The 22554-nt window shown below is 38.2% G+C and overlaps 1 protein-coding gene across 1 annotated transcript; it reads left to right on the top strand.

The window, feature by feature from the left end:
* Positions 1–18581: 18581 nt before the first annotated feature.
* LOC108489625 (legumin B) lies at positions 18582–20725 on the top strand. Its single transcript, XM_017794294.2, has 4 exons — positions 18582–18968; positions 19071–19318; positions 19404–19982; positions 20107–20725. Exons 1-4 carry the CDS (start codon positions 18626–18628, stop codon positions 20485–20487), a joined length of 1551 nt encoding a protein of 516 aa, XP_017649783.1. The 5' UTR covers positions 18582–18625; the 3' UTR covers positions 20488–20725.
* The last annotated feature ends 1829 nt before the right edge of the window (positions 20726–22554 follow it).

Genomic DNA, 22554 nt, shown 5'->3' with positions numbered 1-22554 from the left:
CTACACTCCACAATTGCAAACAACAGCACTCAATATTAGTAAGTTGAGGCAAAGCCTCCAAGACGTGGATAAACCACCTTCAATACTTCCTCCATCAATACCGCAATCCCATGCAATGATATTAATAAAAGCATATCATGCAAAATACAAGATCAATCAATCATGCGCTTTAGCCAATTTAAACCCTAGGGTATATCGGTAATTTTACTCTTTAGGGGTAATTCTCGTAACTTAGCAACTACACAAGCTACTTGATAATTTTCAACAGCTTTTATGCGCTTTGGTTCCACCATCTAACTAACAGCTAATTTGCCCATCTCTTACCCATATTGGTCCAGTAAGCCCATTGGGCCCGCTTTTGGCCCATCGAGCCCCTTTTTCTGAAGTACGTCAAAAGGTCACACGAACTTACTTACCACTTTATGGTGCCGATCTAACAATTACTCTATGTCTTGAGAGCATTCAGATACTCACAAGCCTATGAAATGCCTAATTTGGTATTTCACTTTTGCCGAATTGAACTAAGAAAGGGTGTTCGGACACACCGATTCATGACGATCGCTACCGAGATCCCTTTCGATGTCCTACAATTGATTAGTACAGTTCTTATTTACAAACCATAATCACTAAAACCAAAACTTGCTCAACCAAAGTCGAACCATGTTCTTAAAAAGCCTTTGAACCCTTACCTTTTGCCAAAATCGATAGCTAGTTCCGAATCCGATTGCTCCAATGATTCACGCTTTTGATCCAACGCTTAAGAAGACTCTAATCATGAAAAAACATCGCCACAAACCGTTAAAGCCTTATGCTCAAATCGATGCCTTCCCTAATTTTTAGGGATTTGACTTTTCTAACATCGTAAAATAAGAACAGATCTGAGATGATAAGTACTTACCCCTTACTCCTACTTGATTTCCACGCAATCTGGTGTAGATTTATCCTTAGAACAATGGTAAAACCCGAATCCAAGGGTTGAAGAAGTTTCGGCTATAAGCCCCTAAACCACTGGTACTTTCGGCTTTTGGGTGGTGAAGGAGATGACGATATGAGGCTATGACCTTGAAGTAGAATTGCCATCAGGTATCTAGGATTAAGAAAAGATAATCATAGATTTAATAAAACAAAAGAACATAGAAGGACCTGGCTTTGAAGAAATCGGCACAAGCAGTGATCACAGGATTTTGGCTTTTGCGACTTCGGCAAAGGTGCTGATGAATAGCAGGTTTGATGGACGGCTTTGGAGAAGAAAGTAGAGAAAGAAGAACAGGATAGGTGAAAGTTTCGGCTAGGGAGGAAAAGAGAGAAAAAGAAAAACCCTTGTGGTGCCTGAGCAGAAGAAAATGGCACCTCACAAAACCCTAGGTGCCGAAATATTAACCTAAACCTTCTGCCGAATTTTCCCTCTTCAATTCCCTAAATTCGGCCAACTCTCAGTCTCTCACCCAATCCCTTAAATCTCTCCCCTTATCACTCCTTAATTCAATCATTTAGACTGATTCAAACTTTCCTTTAGCAGAATCCACTTGGACTCCAACACTTACCCCTCCAGCACTTAAAATAAATGCATCTATTTGTCAACACTGGGAATCGATCCCATGCCTTCCCTAATGCTCCACACGCCACCTTTTTAGGAGCCTAGTGGCGTCACCCTTGCCACTCAACTAAGGCTCTTTTTGTGATGCCATTTACCCATAACTCTATACAAGGGCCATCTAGCCAGAACCCTAACTCCTAAGTCCAAAAATTCAAAAATTCAACCGGGTTTTGGCCAACACATGGGCCTTCTATAAGCCCATTTACCTACTCAAAACATTAATTTCACATCTAGATACAAAATTTTAAAATCTTTACAAAATATTGAAAACCGCGAATAAATCCAAAAATCAGGACGTTACAACTCTACCCTTCTTAAAGAAATTTCGACCTCGAAATTTTACCTTTTTAGAACAGTTGAAGGTACTGTTGACGCATAGCCTCCTCAGTTTCCCAAGTAGCTTTTTCTTTGCCATGGTTCCTCCAAAGTACTTTCACTAATGGAAATGATTTCCTTCTCAACACCTTGACATCACGATCAAGTATTTGCATAGGTTCCTCTTCGAAAGTTAAATCTGACTGTACCTCGATTTCTGTAACTGGTATGATATGGGTTGGGTCAGATCGATACCGCCTCAGCATGGATACATGAAAAATGTCGTGGATACGATGCAATTTTGGTGGTAACTCTAGCTGATAAGCCACTGGTCCAACCCGCTTAACAATTCAGTAAGGCCCAATAAACCGTGGGCTCAACTTACCCTTCTTACCAAATCTCAAAATTTTCTTCCAAGGGGAAACCTTCAAGAAAACCATATCCCCAACAAGGAACTCTTTGCGCTTCAGATCCGCATACGACTTACTCTATCGGATGCCTCCTTTAATCGATCCCTTATCGCCTAACCTTGCTTTCGATTATCGCCACCAATTCGGTCCAAGCACTCGTCGTTCACCCAACTCGTCCAACACGTCGGTACGACATCTTCGCCATAGAGCGCTTCATATGGTGCCATCTGAATACTTGCTTGATAGTCATTATTGTAAGCAAACTCCGCCAATGGCAAGTAGTCCTCCCAACTTCCACGAAAATCAATGATACAACCTCTCAACATATCTTTCGAACTCGAATAACCCTTTCTCGATCCATCCATCTGCGTGGGTGAAAAGCGGTGCTAAAATCAATCGTGTACCCAACGCTTCTGCAACTTTCACCAAAACCGAGATGTAAACCTAGGGTCTCGATCGAAATTATTGACATCGGCACCCCATGCAGTCGCACTACCTCCGCCACATATAACTTGGCCAACTTTTGCAGTGAGTAGTCGGTACGAACGGGTATGAAATGAGCAGATTTTGTTAACCTATCCACAACTACCCACACCGAATCTTTCTTGGTGGGCGTCAAAGGTAACCCACTCACAAAGTCCATTGTTACTCTTTCCCACTTCCATAACGGAATTTTCACAGTTGCAATAATCCGAAGGCAATTGGTGCTCACCTTAACTTTCTGCACGTCGACATTTCCCAACAAATTCAGTCACCTCTCGTTTTAATCCGCCACCAAAGACACTTCTCGCAAGTCTCGATATAACTTATTCCCTCCAAGATGCATGGTACAGAGTCCACCATGAGCCTCTTTTAGAATTAACTGCCTCAATTCAGGGTCCTTTGGAATGCAAACCCTTCCACGAAAGCACAGAACTCCTTCACTGTTCAACCCAAAATCCTCGTTCTCACCACTCTTAACTTGCTGAAACCGAAGAGCTAATGAATCATCCTTCAACTGTTTTTCCTTAATCTGCTCAGTCCAAGTAGGCCTTACTTGCAGTTCTGCCAACAAGCTTCCATCGTCGTACAGACTTAATCGTGCGAACAAGGCTCTCAAATCAGTAACAACCCTTCGACTCAACGCATCCGCCACCACATTAGCCTTACTTGGGTGGTACTCTATCGAACAGTCGTAGTCTTTAAGCAACTCCACCCATCTTTGTTGCCTAAGGTTCAACTCCTTCTGAGTCAACAAATACTTTAGGCTCTTATGATCTGTGTATATGATGCATTTTTCCCCATATAAGTAGTGTCTCCAAATTTTTAATGCAAAAATCACCGCTGCTAGCTCCAAATCATGTGTAGGGTAATTCACCTCATGAGCCTTAAGCTGCCGCGATGCATAAGCGACCACCTTGCCCTCTTGCATCAGTATGCAACCTAACTCCACATGCGACGGATCGCTGTATACAGTAAAGTCCTTCCCAGACACCGGTTGAATCAACACTGGCGCTTCGGTCAATACCTTTTTCAACCGATCAAAAGCTTTTTGCTGTTTCTCGGTCCAGACAAATGGTACTCCTTTCCTTATGAGTTTTGTCAAGGTGCCGCCATTACCGAGAAACCCTCCACAAACCTTCAGAGTAACACGCTAACCCTAGAAAACTCCGAATTTCCGACATCGACCTAGGTGGCTTCCATTCCAGAATCGCTTCAATTTTATGAGGATCCACCTTAATCCCCTCGGCAGAGACCACATGCCCTAGGAGAGTTACCTCCCTCAACCAGAATTCACACTTGCTGAATTTCGCGTAGAGCTCCTGTTCCCTTAACACTTGTAGCACAATACGGAGATGCTCATCATGCTTCGCCTCTGTTTTAGAGTATACCAGGATATCATCGATAAAGACGACTACGAACCGATCTAAGTAAGGTTGGAATACTCGGTTCATCAAATCCATAAAAGCTGCAGGTGCGTTCGTCAGCCCAAACGGCATGACCACAAACTCATAATGTCCTTTTCGAGTTCGGAATGCTGTTTTATGAATATCCCCTTCTTTTACCCTTAGCTGATGGTATCCAAAACGAAGATCGATTTTGGAGAATACCGAAGCTCCTCTCAGTTGATTGAACAGATCGTCAATCCTTGGTAGTGGATACTTATTCTTAATCGTCAATTTGTTCAACTGGCGATAATCGATGCACATGCGCATCGTTTCGTCCTTTTTCTTCACAAACAGGACCGGTGCTCCCCAAGAAGACACACTAGGCCTAATGAAGCCTCTATCTAACAACTCTTGAATTTGAGCCTTCAGCTCCACTAACTCCTTCGGTGCTATCCTATAAGGTGCAATAGATAGTGGAGCTGTTCCAGGCAACAAATCGATTCCAAACTCAACTTCCTAATTCAGAGGTAATCTAAGAAGCTCTACCGGAAAAACATCCCGGAATTCCCTAACAGTTCTGATGGTCTCCACAGTCAGATCCTCAGTTTCAGCTTGGCTTACCAAAGCCAGATATGCCTCGCACTTTGCGCATCGCTTTCATCCCTCAACGCCGATACTACATTGGCTAAGTAATCCCTCCGTTCTCCAATAATCATTACCTCTTCATCATTGACAGTCCTTAACACCATCCTCTTAGCTGCACAATCCAACGTTGCCTTATGCTTGGTCAACCAATCCATCCCTAGTATCAAATCGAATTCTTCAAGCGGTAACTCTATCAAATCCCCACAGAAAACTCCGCCTTGAATCTCTAGAGGCACCTCCTTGAAGAGTTTCTCTACCTTAACCGAATGACCTAAAGGACTTATCACAGACACCCCACATACAGTCTCCTCGAAGTACACACCTAGTGCCCTAGAAATGTTATATGCCACATATGAATGGGTTGATCCCACATCAATTAGAGCAGTATAAGGTACACCATAGATAAAAACGTACCAGTTATGACATCAGGTGCGTCACCCTCCTCGCGGCGATGAGCAGCATACACCAAAGCTGGCTGACGAGCATCCGCGTTACCAATACCCCTGCCGGGTGCCCCACATCCACGGCCATTACCACCGCGACCTTGTCCGCGACCTTTTGGCAGCGGCGGTCCATCCCTCACAGGTTGAGCTGGTCGCACAGCCCCTTGTTCGGCCACCTGAGCCTGAGTGGCCCTCCTAAGACAATCCTTAATCCTATGCTCCTTAGACCCATAACGAAGACAAGCCCCAGAACGCTTCCAGCACTCTCCTTGATGCATTCTGCTGCAATCCCCACAAGCTTGCAGTCTACCTATGTTCACCGGAACTGCTCGAACCGGTTCATCCATCCTAGCTCTCATAACATTTCGATTTGCAAAGACCACCGTCCAAAGATCCCTCTGAACCGATTTCGATCCTTATCACGATTCCTCCATTCGGTTTGCTTCACCTCCTCGGCTATCTTAGCCTTCTCTACTAGTGCAGCGAAATCTCGCTCTCTCTGCGGAGCTATGAGCACCCTTAACTCATCTCTGAGGCCATCCTCAAAATGAACGCTGCGCTCAGATTCGTGGAAACGATGCCATTAGCATACCGACTCAATCGTAGAAACTCGCCTCATATTCAGAATGGTCTTATTTCCCGAGTCGATTCAAGAACTCCTTTGCGTGCATCCACATAGCTAGCTCCAACATATTTTGCCTTAAAGGTCTGCTTTGAACAGCTCCCATGTTACCCTCTCACCGGGTACCCTCTCTCAAAGAATCCACCACCGACACGCTTCATCCCGTAGCAACGACACCGCCTTTCAACTTCGTTCTCGATCGGTCTAGGTCATCCATGATCCGCTCTGTGGCTTCAAACCAAGATTTCGGCCACATTTGGGGCCACTCCAGATCGCCCTAAAATCTCAGCTCCGTTGGCCTCAAGTCGTTCGAAATGGACCCCATTCATGGGCCCAATGTTAGCTCGGCCACTCTTTCCAAAACCCTCAACATGGCACGAGACAAAGCGTCATCCCTGCCCACCATACGGCCTATTTTCATTAACCGTGGTGGACGTACCTCGCCACCGGCATGTGTTCGATGACGCAGATCCAGCTTGAGTGCTACCTCGGCCTCGACCACGACCTCTTCCCGAGTAGCCCTTGTACTCATAACGATTTATCTAATTACGAATTTTATGACATTAGTTTCTTGGTTCCACTGCTTATTACGTAATGTCTTATGAATGATAAAGTTTGAGTTATTTTCGCGTAATCACGATTTAGCTACGGTCTCCGCTTTGTAGCCCTAATATCATATTATCAATAGCACTATCTCTAAGGCTCAATTCTATCTACATGATATTACTTCGGTCCAGTTCCATAAATATTTAAAGCGAAAAAGAACACTTACAGACTTGGTGCGTGGATTCAAGCAGCCACTTCCTTATCATCCATGTAAAATTAAAACCATGTTTTTGTTTACCAAAATAAAAAGATTTCATTTGAAAACACTTTTATTTAAAACTATTGATTTAACCTCATTTGATAGAAAAACTTTGAACATCTTTGAAAGACTTATAGAAAAAAAAAATTTTTTAAAAGATTTTCGGACCCGATCCACAGCCAAGTTGTTGCAACCTAGGCTCTAATACCACTAAATGTAACACCCCAAACCTGGCCTAGACGTTATGACCGGATCTGATGCGCCACATCAAAGCGTTCAAAACAATCCGTATTACTTAGTTGGAAAACTTAGTTGGTGTTTGTAAAGATACTTTTAAAAGTAGGTTAAAGTGAATGGAAGTCATGCACCGGTAGGAAACCGGAAGAAGAGGAGGTGAGTCCGTCGGATCGCTAAGTACCAAACTCCTTCGGATCCAATCCTAGACATGCACACCGCCATTGCCACACTCTAATATCTCGTATAATTTTCGAAAACCGTTTGGTTATGTCCATCTTAAGAAAATGATTAAGGTTGAAAACGTTTGTAGCGAAAGTCTTACTTGTATTCGTGTTATTTTGAAATCACTTAATGTTTTTGAAAATGCGTCCTAGAGCTAATCTATTTCGTTAGTTATCATAGATCGCTTTATCATAATAGAATTAAATAATAAAAAACAACCCAAACCATAAAAATAATTAGCGGCCTTATTACAAAAAAACCCAAAACCATAAACGAAAAATATGGAAAATCTAGTTCACTTAAAAAAACGAATTTGCGAGAAACGTGGCCACTCGAATCCCGCCTACTCCAAGTCCACCAACTAGGGCTCACCGCAAGGATGGAAGAAAATGGGGTGAGTTTGGGAAAACTCAGTGTATCTGAAAACCCATCCAAAGCCCAAATCACTCGAGCCCATTGGGCCTAAGCCCTATTCAGATCACAAGACACAAGGGACCAAGCCCTTTTCGTATCATAAGAGCAAGGCCTTAGCCTCTTTTTACATAACATGTGGCCCATAGGCCCAGTTTAGTAACATAGGTAACAATAGTAGTAATGCATGCAAATCCATCTGGGGAGACTACTCAACCCACCAACCGCTACACCGCCTGCATCACCCTACACTCTATGTGGGGAATATCTCAACCCACCCAAATTTCTACACTCCACAATTGCAAAGAACGTCGTCGAATATCAGTAAGTTGAGGCAAAGCCTCCAGTACGTGGATAAACCGCCTTCAATACTTCCTCCATCAATACCCCAATCCCATGCAACAGATATTAATAAAAGCATATCATGCAAAATATAGTATCAATCAATCATGCAGTTTAGCCAATTTAAACCCTAGGGGTATATCGGTAATTTTACTCTTTAGGGGTAATTCTCGTAACTTAGCAACTACACAAGCTACTTCAGTAATTTTCAACAGTTTTATGCAGTTTGGTTCCACCATCTAACTAACAGGCTAATTTGCCCATCTCTTACCCATATTGGTCCGTAAGCCCATTGGGCCTAGTTTTGGCCCATCGAGTCCCTTTTTTTGAAGTACGTCAAAAGGTCACACGAACTTACTTACCACTTTATGGTGCCAGATCTAACAATTACGCTATGTCTTGAGAGCATTTGCATACTCACAAGCCTATGAAATACCGGAATGTCGGTATTTCAGCTTTTGCTGAATTGAACTAAGAAAGGGTGTTCGGTACACACCTGATTCGCGACGACTGCTACCGAGATCCCTTTCGATATCCTAAAATTGATTAGTACAGTTCTTATTTACAAACCGTAATCACTAAACCCAAAACTTGCTCAACCAAAGTTGAACCATGTTCCTAAAAAGCCTTTGAACCCTTACCTTTTGCCAAAATCGGTAGCTAGTTCCGAATCCGATTGCTCCAATGATTCACGCTTTTGATCCAACGCTTAAGAAGACTCTAATCACCAAAAGAAAACATCAGTTACAAACCCTTAAAGCCTTATGCTCAAATCGACAGCCTCCCTAATTTTTAGGGATTTCGGCTTTTCCTAACATCGTAAAATAAGAACAGATCTGAGATGATAAGTACTTACCTCTTACTCCTACTTGATTTCCATGCAATTCGGTGTAGATTTATCCTTAGAACAATGGTAAAACCCGAATCCAAGGGTTGAAGAAGTTTCGGCTATAAGCCTCTAAACCACTGGTACTTTCGGCTTTTGGGTGGTGAAAGAGATGACGATATAAGGCTATGACCTTGAAGTAGAATTGCCATCAGGTATCTAGGATTAAGAAAAGATAATCGTAGATTTAATAAAACAAAAGAACATAGAAGGACCTGGCTTTGAAGAAATCGGCACAAGCAGTGATCACAGGATTTCGGCTTTTGCGACTTCGGCAAAGGTGCTGATGAATAGCAGGTTTGATGGACGGCTTTGGAGAAGAAAGTAGAGAAAGAAGAACAGGATAGGTGAAAGTTTCGGCTAGGGAGGAAAAGAGAGAAAAAAAAAAACCCTTGTGGTGCCTGAGCAGAAGAAAACGACACCTCACAAAGCCCTAGGTGCCGAAATATTAACCTAAACCCTCTGCCAAATTTTCCCTCTTCAATTCCCTAAATTCGGCCAACTCTCAGTCGCTCACCCAATCCCTTAAATCTCTCCCCTTATCATTCCTTAATTCAAGCATTTAGACTGATTCAAACTTTCCTTTAGCGTAATCCACTTGGACTCCAACACTTACCCTCCAAAGACTTAAAATAAATGCATCTATTTGTCAACACCGAATCGATCCCATGCCTTCCCCAATGCTCCACACACCACCTTTTTAGGAGCCTAGTGGCGTCACCCTTGCCACTCTACTAAGGCTCTTTTTGTGATGCCATTTACCCATAACTCTATACAAGGGCCATCTAGCCAAAACCCCTAACTCCTAAGTCCAAAAATTCAAAAATTCAACCGGGTTTTGGCCAATATATGGGCCTTTTATAAGCCCATTTACCTACTCAAAACATTAATTTCACATCCAGATACAAAATTTTAAAATCTTTACAAAATATTGAAAACCGCGAATAAATCCGAAAATCAGGACGTTACAAATGCCGACACACAAATACATACACACTCATATGTATAAAATCCATTTATGATTAATATATAATCCATTCAGCCCTAACTACTCAACTTAACTTTCATATTGAATTCCATTTTATGACCGAATGTAGCAAATTCATATAGGTTTCACCTATGCCAAACAATGACCGAACCATCTAATCATGCTTATGGCCGATTCTATCTTGCTCAAATCAATGTCATAATTCACTTAAAACAAATTCTAGCCTTCATCACTTTAATTAATCACTACCTATTCTTCAAAACCTCAAATACAAGGTAATTAGCACCTATACACTTATACTGAATTAGCTAGCACATATAGTCATTGGCCGAATGTTATTAAACTCAAGTCACCATAATCTTATTATTTATCACCTTATATAATATTATCAAAATGGATTAATTATACTTATATATATATATATTATCAAAGCCGAACATAATAATTTCACCTATGCATAACATTACTCACATTCCATTACTTACATTATTCAAAATCATACCCTTAAAAATCATGTACAATGCCGAACCCTTAAATATTCAACCATCTAATTTATTCATTTCAAACCACCCAAACGGTATTTGCTCACATTTTAGCATTTAAATACAAAACACTTGTTCAAGTCATTAAGCAAGTCCAAGTTCGGCTATTACGCATATAAGTACTAGCAATTTAAATTTTTAACTAGTTCAAACTTCTTTCATCAACAATTCTTCATCAAAACATAAAGGTAATAATCCAATCCCTTCCTTATCTACCATAACCGAATGCTAAATTCATCACCCAAAATTCAAAGTTTTGATATGGGCTAAGTATGAAACTTGATAATTAACTTAAAACAAGCTAAAATTTCAAAAATCTAACATAATTTACTATCCTTCCTTAAGCTTAAAATGACCAAATGTCTTGCCCCTTTTCTTCTTTAAAATTCGGCTAAGAAGAACAAAGATGAAACTTTTTTTTCTTCACCCCCCTTTTTTATTTTTTTATTCATCAATATTATAAAATACAAAGCCATTTAGTTGCCATTAAACTAATAAATAATACATATATTTTATATTAAACATCAACATGGCCGGCCACTACATTAAAAATGGATAATTTGACATGCAAGTCCATTTTTTTTTATATCATGCAATAATAGACCATTTTTAAATTAACCTATCACATTTCAAAAATGTCTCACATAAGTCCTATTTAATAAATTTCATATACAAATGACAAAATCAAAGCATGAAACTTTCACACATGCATTTACACATATAATAAGCATAGAATATAGCGGGTAATTATATTTTATGACTCAGTTTTGTGGTCCCAAAACCACTTTCCGATGAGGGTCAAATTAGGGCTGTCATAATAGATGTTCTCGAGTTGGTCTAAAGGCTTTTGTATGTCCGTTTGAGACTCAGATTGAATATAAATGCTATGAAACATGATTGAATTAGGTGTTTACATGAAATCTTGTATGTTTAAGCATATATGCGAATGTTATATGCTCTATTTTCTTTTATAGCATATTGTAGCTTGGGTCTAATGATTGGACCGGGTTAGTGGTGTTACATTTAGTGGTATCAAAGCTACGGGTTTGTCAATTCTCAAACTGAACGTAGCATGTATCGAGTCTAGAAATACATACCACCTTATAACCTTTGATAATGTGATGCCTCCTGACCTAATTTGATTCTGTTTTTGTTATAGCTAAAAGATGTCATTCAAACTAGACCGAGCTGTTTTTGATGAAGTAGAAAGTAATGTTATAACAGCCCGATTTTGGGTCTAGTCAGAACAGTGGTTTTGGGACCACAAATTCGACACAGAAAAATTTATTTTTCCTATATTTTTATGGTCTACAATTTTGTGGAATGATTCTGTGACAATTTCGTTCGAAAATTTTGACTTTTGAGCACTCAATTTAGCAAAAAGGACAAAATTGCAAAAAGTGAAAAACTTGAGTTGTAGAAGCTAGAGGTGTCTAATTGCTATGAGATTTTAAATTAGAGGTCCTTAGATGGTAATTAGACCATTTGTTGAGTTAGTGGACAAAAATGGACATGAAGTAAGAGAAATTTTATGTTTTAAGGTAGGGGCATTTTGGTTATTTGGTAAATAAAGCCAAAATAACTATAACAAAAGATATCATCTTCTTCAAATTAGTCCCTTGTGCCAAAAACTGAAGGGGTCTCCATTGCTAGGGTTTCTTCATCCTTCAAGCTCGATTGTAAGTCCGCTCTTGGCCCGTTTTTAATGCTCTTTACATTTTTGAAGTTGTTGTAACCCGATTATCTATTCCTACCACTAATTTAAGAAATAATCAAAGTCTAAATTTTTACCCATGATATATATTTGTGTATTTTAATGTCTAATGGTTGAAAATGCATGTTTGGTGTTAGATAAACAACTTTTGCTAAGTGATTTTTGATAAAAATGTAAAAAAAGACCTATTTGTAAAAGTTATAAAATAAGTAGTAAAAGCGTGATTACGTGGAAAATGTGGGCTGGTATATGTATGAAAATGGTTCGTCTAGGCTTGGGTAATAAAGAAATTGGATTAAAATCATTTTACGAGCCTAGGGACTAAATTGTAACAATGTGAAACATTAGGGGAAAAAATGTAATTTCTCCATAATATGATTTTTGGACTGAATTGAACAATGTGAGTATTAAATAAGCTAAATTTGTTATTATAGATGAAAAACGAGGTTCAGTGTGACAACCCGAATTAGGGCCTAATCGGAATAGTGATTTCGTGACCACAAATCCGAGATAGAAATAATTGTTTTATAATTATTTTTGGGTTTATGATATGATTGCATGATTGTGTGAAAATTTCGTGATGAAATTCTATGCCTAAAGTGCTTAAATTGAAAGTAGGGACTAAATCGAATAAGTTGCAAAATTTGCATCCCGGAAGTTTTTAGTATGAAATTGTTTTGGAATATTAATTAGGAGGTCTTAAATAGAAATTTGACCAATTTTAAGTTCATGGACAAAATTAGGACATGGAAGGAATTTTTGAAAGTTTAGTAAGGAGGGCATTTTGGTCATTTGGATATTAAATGAAATAAAATGGGAAAAATAACACAAAATTGATCATCATCCTCCTTGGTTGCTGCCGAATTCTCCCTCTCTCCATAGCTAGGGTTTCTTCAATTTTCAAGCTCCATAGTAAGTGATTTCAAGCCCGCTTTTAATGTTCTTTACGTTTTGGAATCCGGAAGCTCGATTAAGCTTATGCTAGTAATAATTTAACCTAGGGTTCATATTGGGAAAATACCCATAGGTGAAATTTGTGTATTTTGATGTTTTATGATAGAATATGAGGTTTTAAATTATGTTAAATAACTTGTGCTACTCGGTTTTAAGTGAAAACGAGTAAAAGCAAGATAATCGGTAAAAATACCTATTGTTCATAACTATATGATAGAGTGAGAATTTGATGTTGTTGTAGAAGAGAAAATGTTCAGCATATCATAAAACATAAGAATAAGGGTTGAAATTAAATTCCGAGGCTAGGGGCAAAATTGTAATTTTGTAAAGTTAGGGGCAAAATGTAATTTTTCCATGATGTGATTTTGGATTGAAACAAATAGTATGAGTATTAAATGAGCTAAATATGTTATTATAGATCAAGAAAGACGCGAATTGATCTCGAATCAGGGAAGGAAAAAGTTTTGGACTAAATTGCAAAATTTCCACATTTTGCACCAAGGTAAGTTTGTATGTAAATATTACAATAATTTCATGTACATTCTTATATTTCAGCCTATTATATAAATATACTAGCTGATGTTAAAATATAAATCGACTATTGGAAGAATGGAAATAAATATAGAGAGAGATCCTGTTGAACATTCGAGAGATCGAATGAAATAGAGGAGCGTAGCTAGGTCACATGTATGATGCTGAGTGCACATCATGTGTACAAGAAAGCTACGAGACACCTCAGAGTAGCTAGGTCACATGTGTGATACGAGATGTATCCCATGTAGACAAGAGAGCTACGTGAAAGATAAATGTAGCTAGGTCGCATGCGTGATTCCAAGTGAAGGACACCATGTAGACAAGAGAGCTACTGAGACAAATCGGCTAGGTCGCATGAGTGGTACTAAGTGTTCACCATGTGTACAAGAGAGCCGAACTAAATGAAGTATGATGGTGGGGATGTGTCAAACCATTAAATATCGAGGATTGATCCGAATTGTTCAACGGGATGGTTTTGTGGTGATATTGTGGTTTGGACCTACACTTTTGGTGAATGAAATGTGGTGAAAATGATTTGTGGTATATACATATATAAGATAAAATGAGGTTAGCAGAAAGAATGTGTGAAAGAGTGAAATTAGCATTAAAACTGTTTTTAGATGGTAGCAGTGACGTGATTTTGAAAAATCACCAAAAATAGGAGGAATATAATTAGAAGTTGAATAAGATGTGAAATTAAAGTTTAATGAGTCTACTTTCATGTAAAAGAAACAGAGCAAGCAAAGGAATTCTATATTTTGAGATATTTATAATTGTATGTGACTTGCTCAGGATGAATATGTGATCCCCTGTTCCAAATTTGAAAAATCATTAAAAATTGTACAAAGCAAATTAAGAAATATAGTTTACATGCCTAAATTCCTTATTGAGACTAGTTTTAAATGAAATAGACTTCAGGGTTTTTTGAATTGTGTACTGAGAGAAATTCAATTCGTAGTGAACAGAGGTCAGATCAGTCGAGCTGTGTAACAGGGGAAACTTTAACTAATAAAATGTACTAATCGGCTGAACCAAAATTATAGAAAAAATTAGCAAAAAGCTTTATGAGTCTAGATTCAGGGAAATTTTACGGATTTGAATTTCGAGTTTTGTAACTCGAGTTATGATTTATTTAGTGAATATGACGCAATGAGAGACAGCTTAATCAAAGTGGAATGAATAGTGAAGTTAAAGTAGATATACTTGAATTGTTGTGTAAACATGTTAGATTCTTTAATTAGTATTTACATACTTACTTACTAAGCTATAAGCTTACTTTGTTTCTCTCTTTTGTCTTATAGTGTCCTCCGGCTTGCTCAGAGTTAAGGATCGTGAAGATCTACCCGCACTATCATACTTTAGGGTATTTGAACTAAACGCTTTTGAATTATGGCATGTATAGTAGGCTTAATTATTTTGTTACGTGTCATATTTGTCTAGGTTTAAAATATTAGTTACAGTACTCGACGAGCTACTTTGTACAAGCCATTAAAGTTGGCTAATATTGTTCAAGACATATGTTATACGATGCACTATCAAATTGGATGACATATTTATATCTCGGTTATGTTTAATGGTATGTGTTATGTTCTGGTAATACCTTGTATCCTGTTCCGGCGACGGTAACGGGTAAGGGGTGTTACATTCAGACCTAGATCAGGGGAAAAATAAAGTGTTTAATGATTAGGTCAAATTCTTTTATTTTTGTACCAAGGTAAGTTCGTATGTAAATAATGCATTATTATAATTATGTTTTAAATGCTTTAATATTGTATGAATTATGATTGACTGCTCGCACGTATTCGACAAAGTTTCGCCAAGCGAGAATTCTCGGTTGAGCCTTAAGAATAGAATAGGATATAAGTGACATGTCACTAGGAACCTGTATTTATGTAATCTGGGTGCTGGTCTCGTACATCCTACCAGTGGTTGGGTAGTCCAGCATGAGTTGCGGATAGCTGACAGCTTGTGTGAGCAGCATTGTGTAGCTACGTCTTGACTGACAGCTTGTGTGAGTAGGCCCGAGAATAGCTCGAAAATGAGTCTATATCTATTATGAGATATAAGGTAGCTTTGGCTACATATATGGAACTTATGTGCAAAATTTTTGAGTATCCGTCAATATTCTGAGTGTTCAACGGGAATGTCAAAGTTGTGAAAGACTATGGTTATGTTGCAAGTTGGTACAGGTATGTAAATAAAACTCATACGTAATAAGCTCGATATGTGATGAAACCTTGGTAAGGTTGTGATTGAATAAGTTATGACTATAAGATTTTAATAACATTCATGCTAATTTTCATCATGTTAATTGTATGTTAAATGTGCGGTTATGATGCTTATTATTTGCATAGGAGCTTACTAAGCTTTATAGCTTACTCCCCTTCCTTTCCTTTGTCTTATAGTGTCACCAAGCTAGCACGGGATCGGAGACCGTCGGAGATCCACTCACACTATCAACAATTATTTTGGTACCAGTGATTTCAACATTTTGAGTTATGGCATGTATAGAGGACTTGGTCATTTTGTTATGTGTCATAATTGATTTGGCCAAATGTGTTGGCTTATATTGGTTGAAAGTTCATTTTGTATAAGGCTATTTTAAATTGGCTACTATTGGTATAATCAATTTATATGATGATGTTTTTCATGGATGTGGAATTTTACATGATTTGAGTTGATGAGTATGTGATGTTTGTGTATGATAGATGGTAGCATGTGAATGATGTGTTGATGTCTTGTTTGTGGCTGATTTAGTTGTATGTAAATGCTTGAATTGGTGCTATGTTGTGTAGTGTAGGTGTTTGCAACAAAGGGTGGCAAAATGGCTTGGTAAATAGCCTTATTTTTGTCAACACGGGCATGTGTCTAGGCCGTGTGTGACACACGACTTGCCCCACCGGCATGTGTTTAGGCCGTGTGTCCCTTGCACCTTAATTTTAAGAAACAGAATGCTCAGAATTGAGCACACGGGCAGAGACACAGGCGCGTCTCTCAGCCGTGTGGATGACACAGCCTTAGGCATGGGCATGTGTCCTGGGCGTGTGAAGTCTGCACCTATTTAATGAAAATTCATAATTTTTAAATCGATGACACGGCCTAGCACACGGGCGTGTGACTTGGCCGTGTATCTTTAATTTGTTCTTGGGTGACAAACAAAGAGTTACACGGGTTAGGGACAAGGGCGTGTGTGACCACATGGCTTTCCCACATGGGCGTGTCCCATATCCACATGGGTGTGTGACCCCTGTTTAGTGAAAAATTTTCTAAGTGCTGCAAAATTTTCTAAAGCTCTTGTTTTAGTCCAAACCACTTTCAATGCATGTTTTGGGCCTCGTAGGCTCGTATTAGGGACTTTATAATTAAATACAAAAAGTTTTTAATTTGGATGAAAATTCATGACTCTGAAATGTATGTTTGCTTGTGTTTATGTCTGGTAATGCCTCATACCCTATTTCGGCATCAAATACGGGTAAGGGTGTTACAAATGTTCTGGCCTTCGACCAGTTAAACCAAATCGAAATTAAAATAAAACCTCTACTACAACTCCTACTATGTGCGAATTAAAAGTTCTTACAAAGTTGGTGCCTTATGAAGCCCAACATTTATTTACCGATTTAAATCTATACTTTATTACAAAGATAACCAAATTTAACACCGAGGCATGGCCTCTAAATTGAAACTGGTGATGTTTGGCTTGGTCCCTCCACAAAATTTTTGAGACATCACCTACCCTACGTGGAAGTAGAAAACATTATAAGTTCAGGAGAACTTAGCGATATCCTATACATTGGTTTTTCATAGAAGATTTCTTGGAAATTAGGGAACATAAAATCTTAAGCATAAATTAGAAACTCCCTGGAAAGTAAATACATTTTGGGAGTGAAGAGGGAGGAAAAGTAAAGACTTTTAGGGTAAAGAAGGGGGATAAAAGATTTGTGGGGCATTTTGATTTTTGAGTGTAAAAAGGGGAGAGGGAAAGTAAAAATTTTGAAGGGATGAGGGGATAAACTTTTGGTGCAGCAGAAGGAAGGGGTTTGAGGATAATTTAGTATTCGATTTTTTTGAATCATTTGAGTTATTCGAATTTAAAAACTAAACTTAACTTGAACTCGAAATTCGAATAAAAAATTTGAGTTGACTTAATTAACTCGATCTGAATAATTTAAAATTCAAACTTTTTTTTCAATTTTTTTGTGTCAGAAACAATTTTTACTCAATTCTACTTACAAATCTAATTTTTGTTTAACAAATTCCATAAGTGAATTCTTTAAGCTTAATTTAACTTTCATATTATTAAATTATTATATTACGTCCTTACATGTTTTATCTAATCATTAAATTACTTTTTAAAATTCAAATAATTAATATTTAGTATGCATATATAATAATTACATTAGAAAAACATTTTATATTTATAATTAATGTTTTGAAAATTCATTTTATTTATAATTTAATATTTATAAATTTTAATATAATTATATAATTTTTAAAATATATTTTTAAAAGTTTAGTGTTTTCTAAGATTTAAATCGGATTTATCTAGAGTTTAAGGTCGGATCGAGCTCAAGCCCGGGCTTAAGTGGGTCCCGAGATCAAATTATTTCAAGTTGAGATTACATTTTAGATTAGACCAGAATATCGACCTGAAAAATGATTTCAAATTGGGTAGATCAAACAACTTATACAAATAGATTGGATTGATGTTTTTAAATATTTAAAATTTAATAATATTTTTTAATCGATAAAAGAATCAACGAACCAATAATGACTAATCTAACCGATAGTCGGATGGATTTCAACGCCGATGTGATCTAAAAAATATTGTATAAAACTAGTTCAGGATGAAACTCAAAACAGGTGAACCTGAGCACGGTTGAGGCCCCAGCAGATGAAGAGCACGTTGCGGAGATAAAGAAAATATGTGTAAACCACTGAGGCCTTCCTCAGCCATGCAAGCACACGTCATGACATATTCACATGCATGTAAACCCAAACACACTCACTCAACCCCTTCGCCACGTCCCCCATTTTTATCTCTATAAATACCACCTCAAGTCACCTCCCTTCTTCACCAAATAAACTTTCTAATGGCTTACTCTTCTTCGCTTCCTTTTAGCGTTTGCTTGCTTGTTCTCTTCCATGGCTGCTTTGCTCATATAGATCTCGTCACTAACCATCACCAGGGTCAACCTTGGGGGCAGCCTCAGCAGCCTCAGCCACGTCGCCAATCCCAATGCCAAATCCAGAACTTGAATACTCTTCAGCCTAAGCACCGGTTTAGGTCAGAGGCTGGTGAAACTGAGTTCTGGGACCAAAATGAGGAACAATTCCAGTGTGCTGGTGTTGCTTTCCTACGCCATAAGATCCAGCGCAAAGGACTTTTATTGCCTTCATTTACCAGTGCTCCTATGCTTTTCTATGTTGAACAAGGTCTATTAACACTATACAATTCTCTCTCTGCAGCTTCAATGTATGTAGGACCGTCGTATTGATATTGATGCTGACATTGCTTTTGGTTTTCAAAATATACAGGGGAGGGTATTCATGGGGCGGTCTTCCCAGGTTGTCCCGAGACATATCAATCACAGTCGCAACAAAATATACAAGATAGGCCACAAAGAGATCAGCACCAAAAGCTCAGACGGTTGAAGGAGGGTGATGTGGTTGCCTTGCCTGCTGGAGTGGCTCACTGGATTTTCAACAATGGACGGTCTCAACTTGTGTTGGTCGCACTTGTTGATGTTGGCAATGATGCCAACCAGCTCGATGAGAACTTCAGGGTGAGAAAATCAAATAATGGCACTACCATAAATATTTAATTGAAATTGTTTTTCCGGTTAACTGATTTTTGGGTGGGTTTAATAGAAATTCTTCCTTGCTGGTAATCCACAAGGAGGTGTGGTAAGAGGAGGTCAAAGCAGAGACCGAAACCAAAGGCAAAGCAGAACCCAGAGAGGGGAGCGGGAGGAGGAAGAGTCGCAAGAGAGCGGCGGAAACAATGTGCTGAGTGGCTTTCGCGACAATATCCTGGCGCAGGCTTTCGGAATTGATACCAGGCTAGCAAGGAAGCTACAAAACGAAAGAGATAACAGGGGAGCCATTGTTAGAATGGAGCATGAATTTGTGTGGCCCGAGGAAGGGCAGAGGCGACAAGGATGTGAAGAGGAGGGAGAAGAAGAAAGAGAACCGAAATGGCAGAGGCGACAAGAAAGTCAAGAAGAGGGATCTGAGGAAGAAGAAAGAGAAGAAAGAGGAAGAGGAAGTAGAAGGTCAGGAAACGGCTTAGAAGAAACATTCTGCTCAATGAGACTGAAACACAGGACCCCTGCTTCCTCTGCTGATGTTTTCAACCCACGAGGTGGTCGCATCACCACAGTTAACAGTTTCAATCTTCCCATTCTACAATACCTCCAACTCAGCGCCGAGAGGGGAGTCCTTTACAATGTACGTATTTTGCACTTTGCACTCACTCACATTTTACGTTACTTGTATTATTTGACTCTATTAGACTCTCTTACAGTGGTATCTAATATATGTATATTATGATGCTTTAATTTGGGTGCAACAGAATGCTATCTACGCTCCTCACTGGAACATGAATGCCCACAGCATTGTTTACATCACAAGGGGCAATGGAAGGATTCAAATTGTGTCCGAAAATGGAGAGGCGATATTCGATGAGCAGGTTGAGAGGGGTCAGGTAATAACCGTACCCCAGAATCATGCAGTGGTGAAAAAAGCAGGAAGGCGAGGGTTTGAATGGATAGCATTCAAGACAAATGCCAATGCCAAGATTAGTCAGATTGCTGGACGTGTCTCCATTATGCGAGGATTGCCGGTGGACGTGCTGGCCAACTCCTTTGGTATATCCCGGGAGGAGGCCATGAGGTTGAAGCATAACAGACAGGAGGTGTCGGTTTTTAGCCCAAGGCAAGGCTCGCAACAGTAGATCAAACAACTAATCTAGGTGTACGTACGTACGTAATTGCATCAACAATAAAACCCAGATCCCAATATCTGGATTCGGAATAAATATATATATAAATAAAATAAAATATGGCCTCAATAGGCATGCAACTCTAGTTTCTACTCTACGACTTGCATGTATTTATATATGTGCGGGAGCAATGTTTTGTAATCCAGCTTAGTTAAATAAAAATAATAATAAACAAGGTTTTTCTTCTTTATTTTATTTTATTTTACTTTTCTTTAACCTACATAAAACTAAACTATGAAACTACTTAATGGTGTCAATATTATCAACATAAAACTAAATTGTAATTTAAATGAGATTGCCTGGATCTAATTAAGTTTTCGTACACAAAACACAATATTTTATTCAACATAATATTGACATAATATTTTATTTAAAATAATATTGAATTAAATTATGTTTAATATAATATTTAACCAAATTTTTATATCTACGACATTATATTTTCTTTCAACTTAGTATTCTGTTATTTTTGTTATTCTGTTGAAAATGTAAATATTTAAAACTTATTTGAAATAAGTTTAATACACATAACAATCAATAAAAAGAGACTACACCATTCCTTTATATACAATTATTATAGAAAAATCAAGCAAAACTATATAGCAATCAATTATGAATATTTCACAAACTATTTCAAAATTAATTAATAGTGAAAAGTGTAACGCCCCGAGCCCGAGACCGTTGCCGGAGTCGAACACGAGGTGTTAACAGATTTATTTCATTGTAAAACACAGTTCATTTAAAATTTCCAGACAAGCTGGTTAACTGCGTCACTGTCACCTTAAAACTCATACCTCGAGTTCCAAAACTCGAAAACCAGTTCCGTAAATTTTACCTGAAACTAGACTCATATGTCCATCTACAAATTTTTTTCTAGAATTTTTGGTCAGGCCAATTAGTACAGTTTATTAGTTAAAGTCTCCCCTGTTACAGGGTTCGACTACTCTGACCTTCATGCATTACGACTTAGATATCTTCCTTTACAGGGCTTCAATACTTATGCCGTTTGTTTCTAAAGAAACTAGACTCGAAAAGGAATCTTTACATATAGGGCATAACTTCTAATTATCTCTGGTTAATTTATAGTGAATTTCCAAAGTCAGAAAAGGGGATTCAGAAATCGCTCTGGCCCTATTTCACGAAAACTTAAACATCTCATAAAATACGGCTCATATGATCGTTTCGTTACTTTCATATGAAAATAGATTCATCAAGGTTCGATTACATAATTTATTCATTATTTAATTATATTCCTACTATTTTTAGTGATTTTTCATATTCACATCACTGCTGCTGTCGGTATCTGTTTTTAAGGTAGACTTTACCTATTTCATAATTTCCATGATTCAACTAGCCCTTTAACATACATAGCACAAAAATATGATCGTGATTAACCATTCCAATGGCTAATCATTACCAAGCCTTTCCACACCTCTCAATAACCATATATATATACAAAATGATTATAACGCTATGCTCAAAATATATAAGCCATTTTCGCATGGCTATCCAAATATATACAATACCAAAGTACTTGACTAACAACAAAAGGGTAGTCCTATACATGCCATTTTCAGAGTTCATCTAAATGAGTACCAAAAGGGCTTTGATAGTGTGGATGACTTCGACTTTGACACTCCCGAGTCCGATAGCTGACGAATCAAAATCTATAAAACAGAGAATCAAAGAAACGGAATAAGCATTTAATGCTTAGTAAGTTTTGAGTAATTAAATCATGCACAACTGAAGTATAGCATTCATACGACTAAACGAATAATTTCATATACACATATTCTCACAATCATACCTACTTCACATTTCCAACCCTTATATTCATACATAAGGAATCAACTTGACTAAAAGCCAGAAGCTTGTTAATCGATTGAGCGAATACTATTTAGAAGGAATCAATTATTCCAATGCATATACGAAACATACCTCATCGTTAGGATTTTACGAGCGTATTAATTGAAATTATTACAGCAAGATCGCTCATTCCCAAACCCAAGTATCTTCGGG

This window comes from Gossypium arboreum, chromosome 10 (genome assembly GCF_025698485.1).
Source record: "Gossypium arboreum isolate Shixiya-1 chromosome 10, ASM2569848v2, whole genome shotgun sequence".
In the NCBI taxonomy this organism is placed as follows: Eukaryota; Viridiplantae; Streptophyta; class Magnoliopsida; order Malvales; family Malvaceae; genus Gossypium; species Gossypium arboreum.
This window is presented reverse-complemented; position numbering and strand designations above follow the sequence as displayed.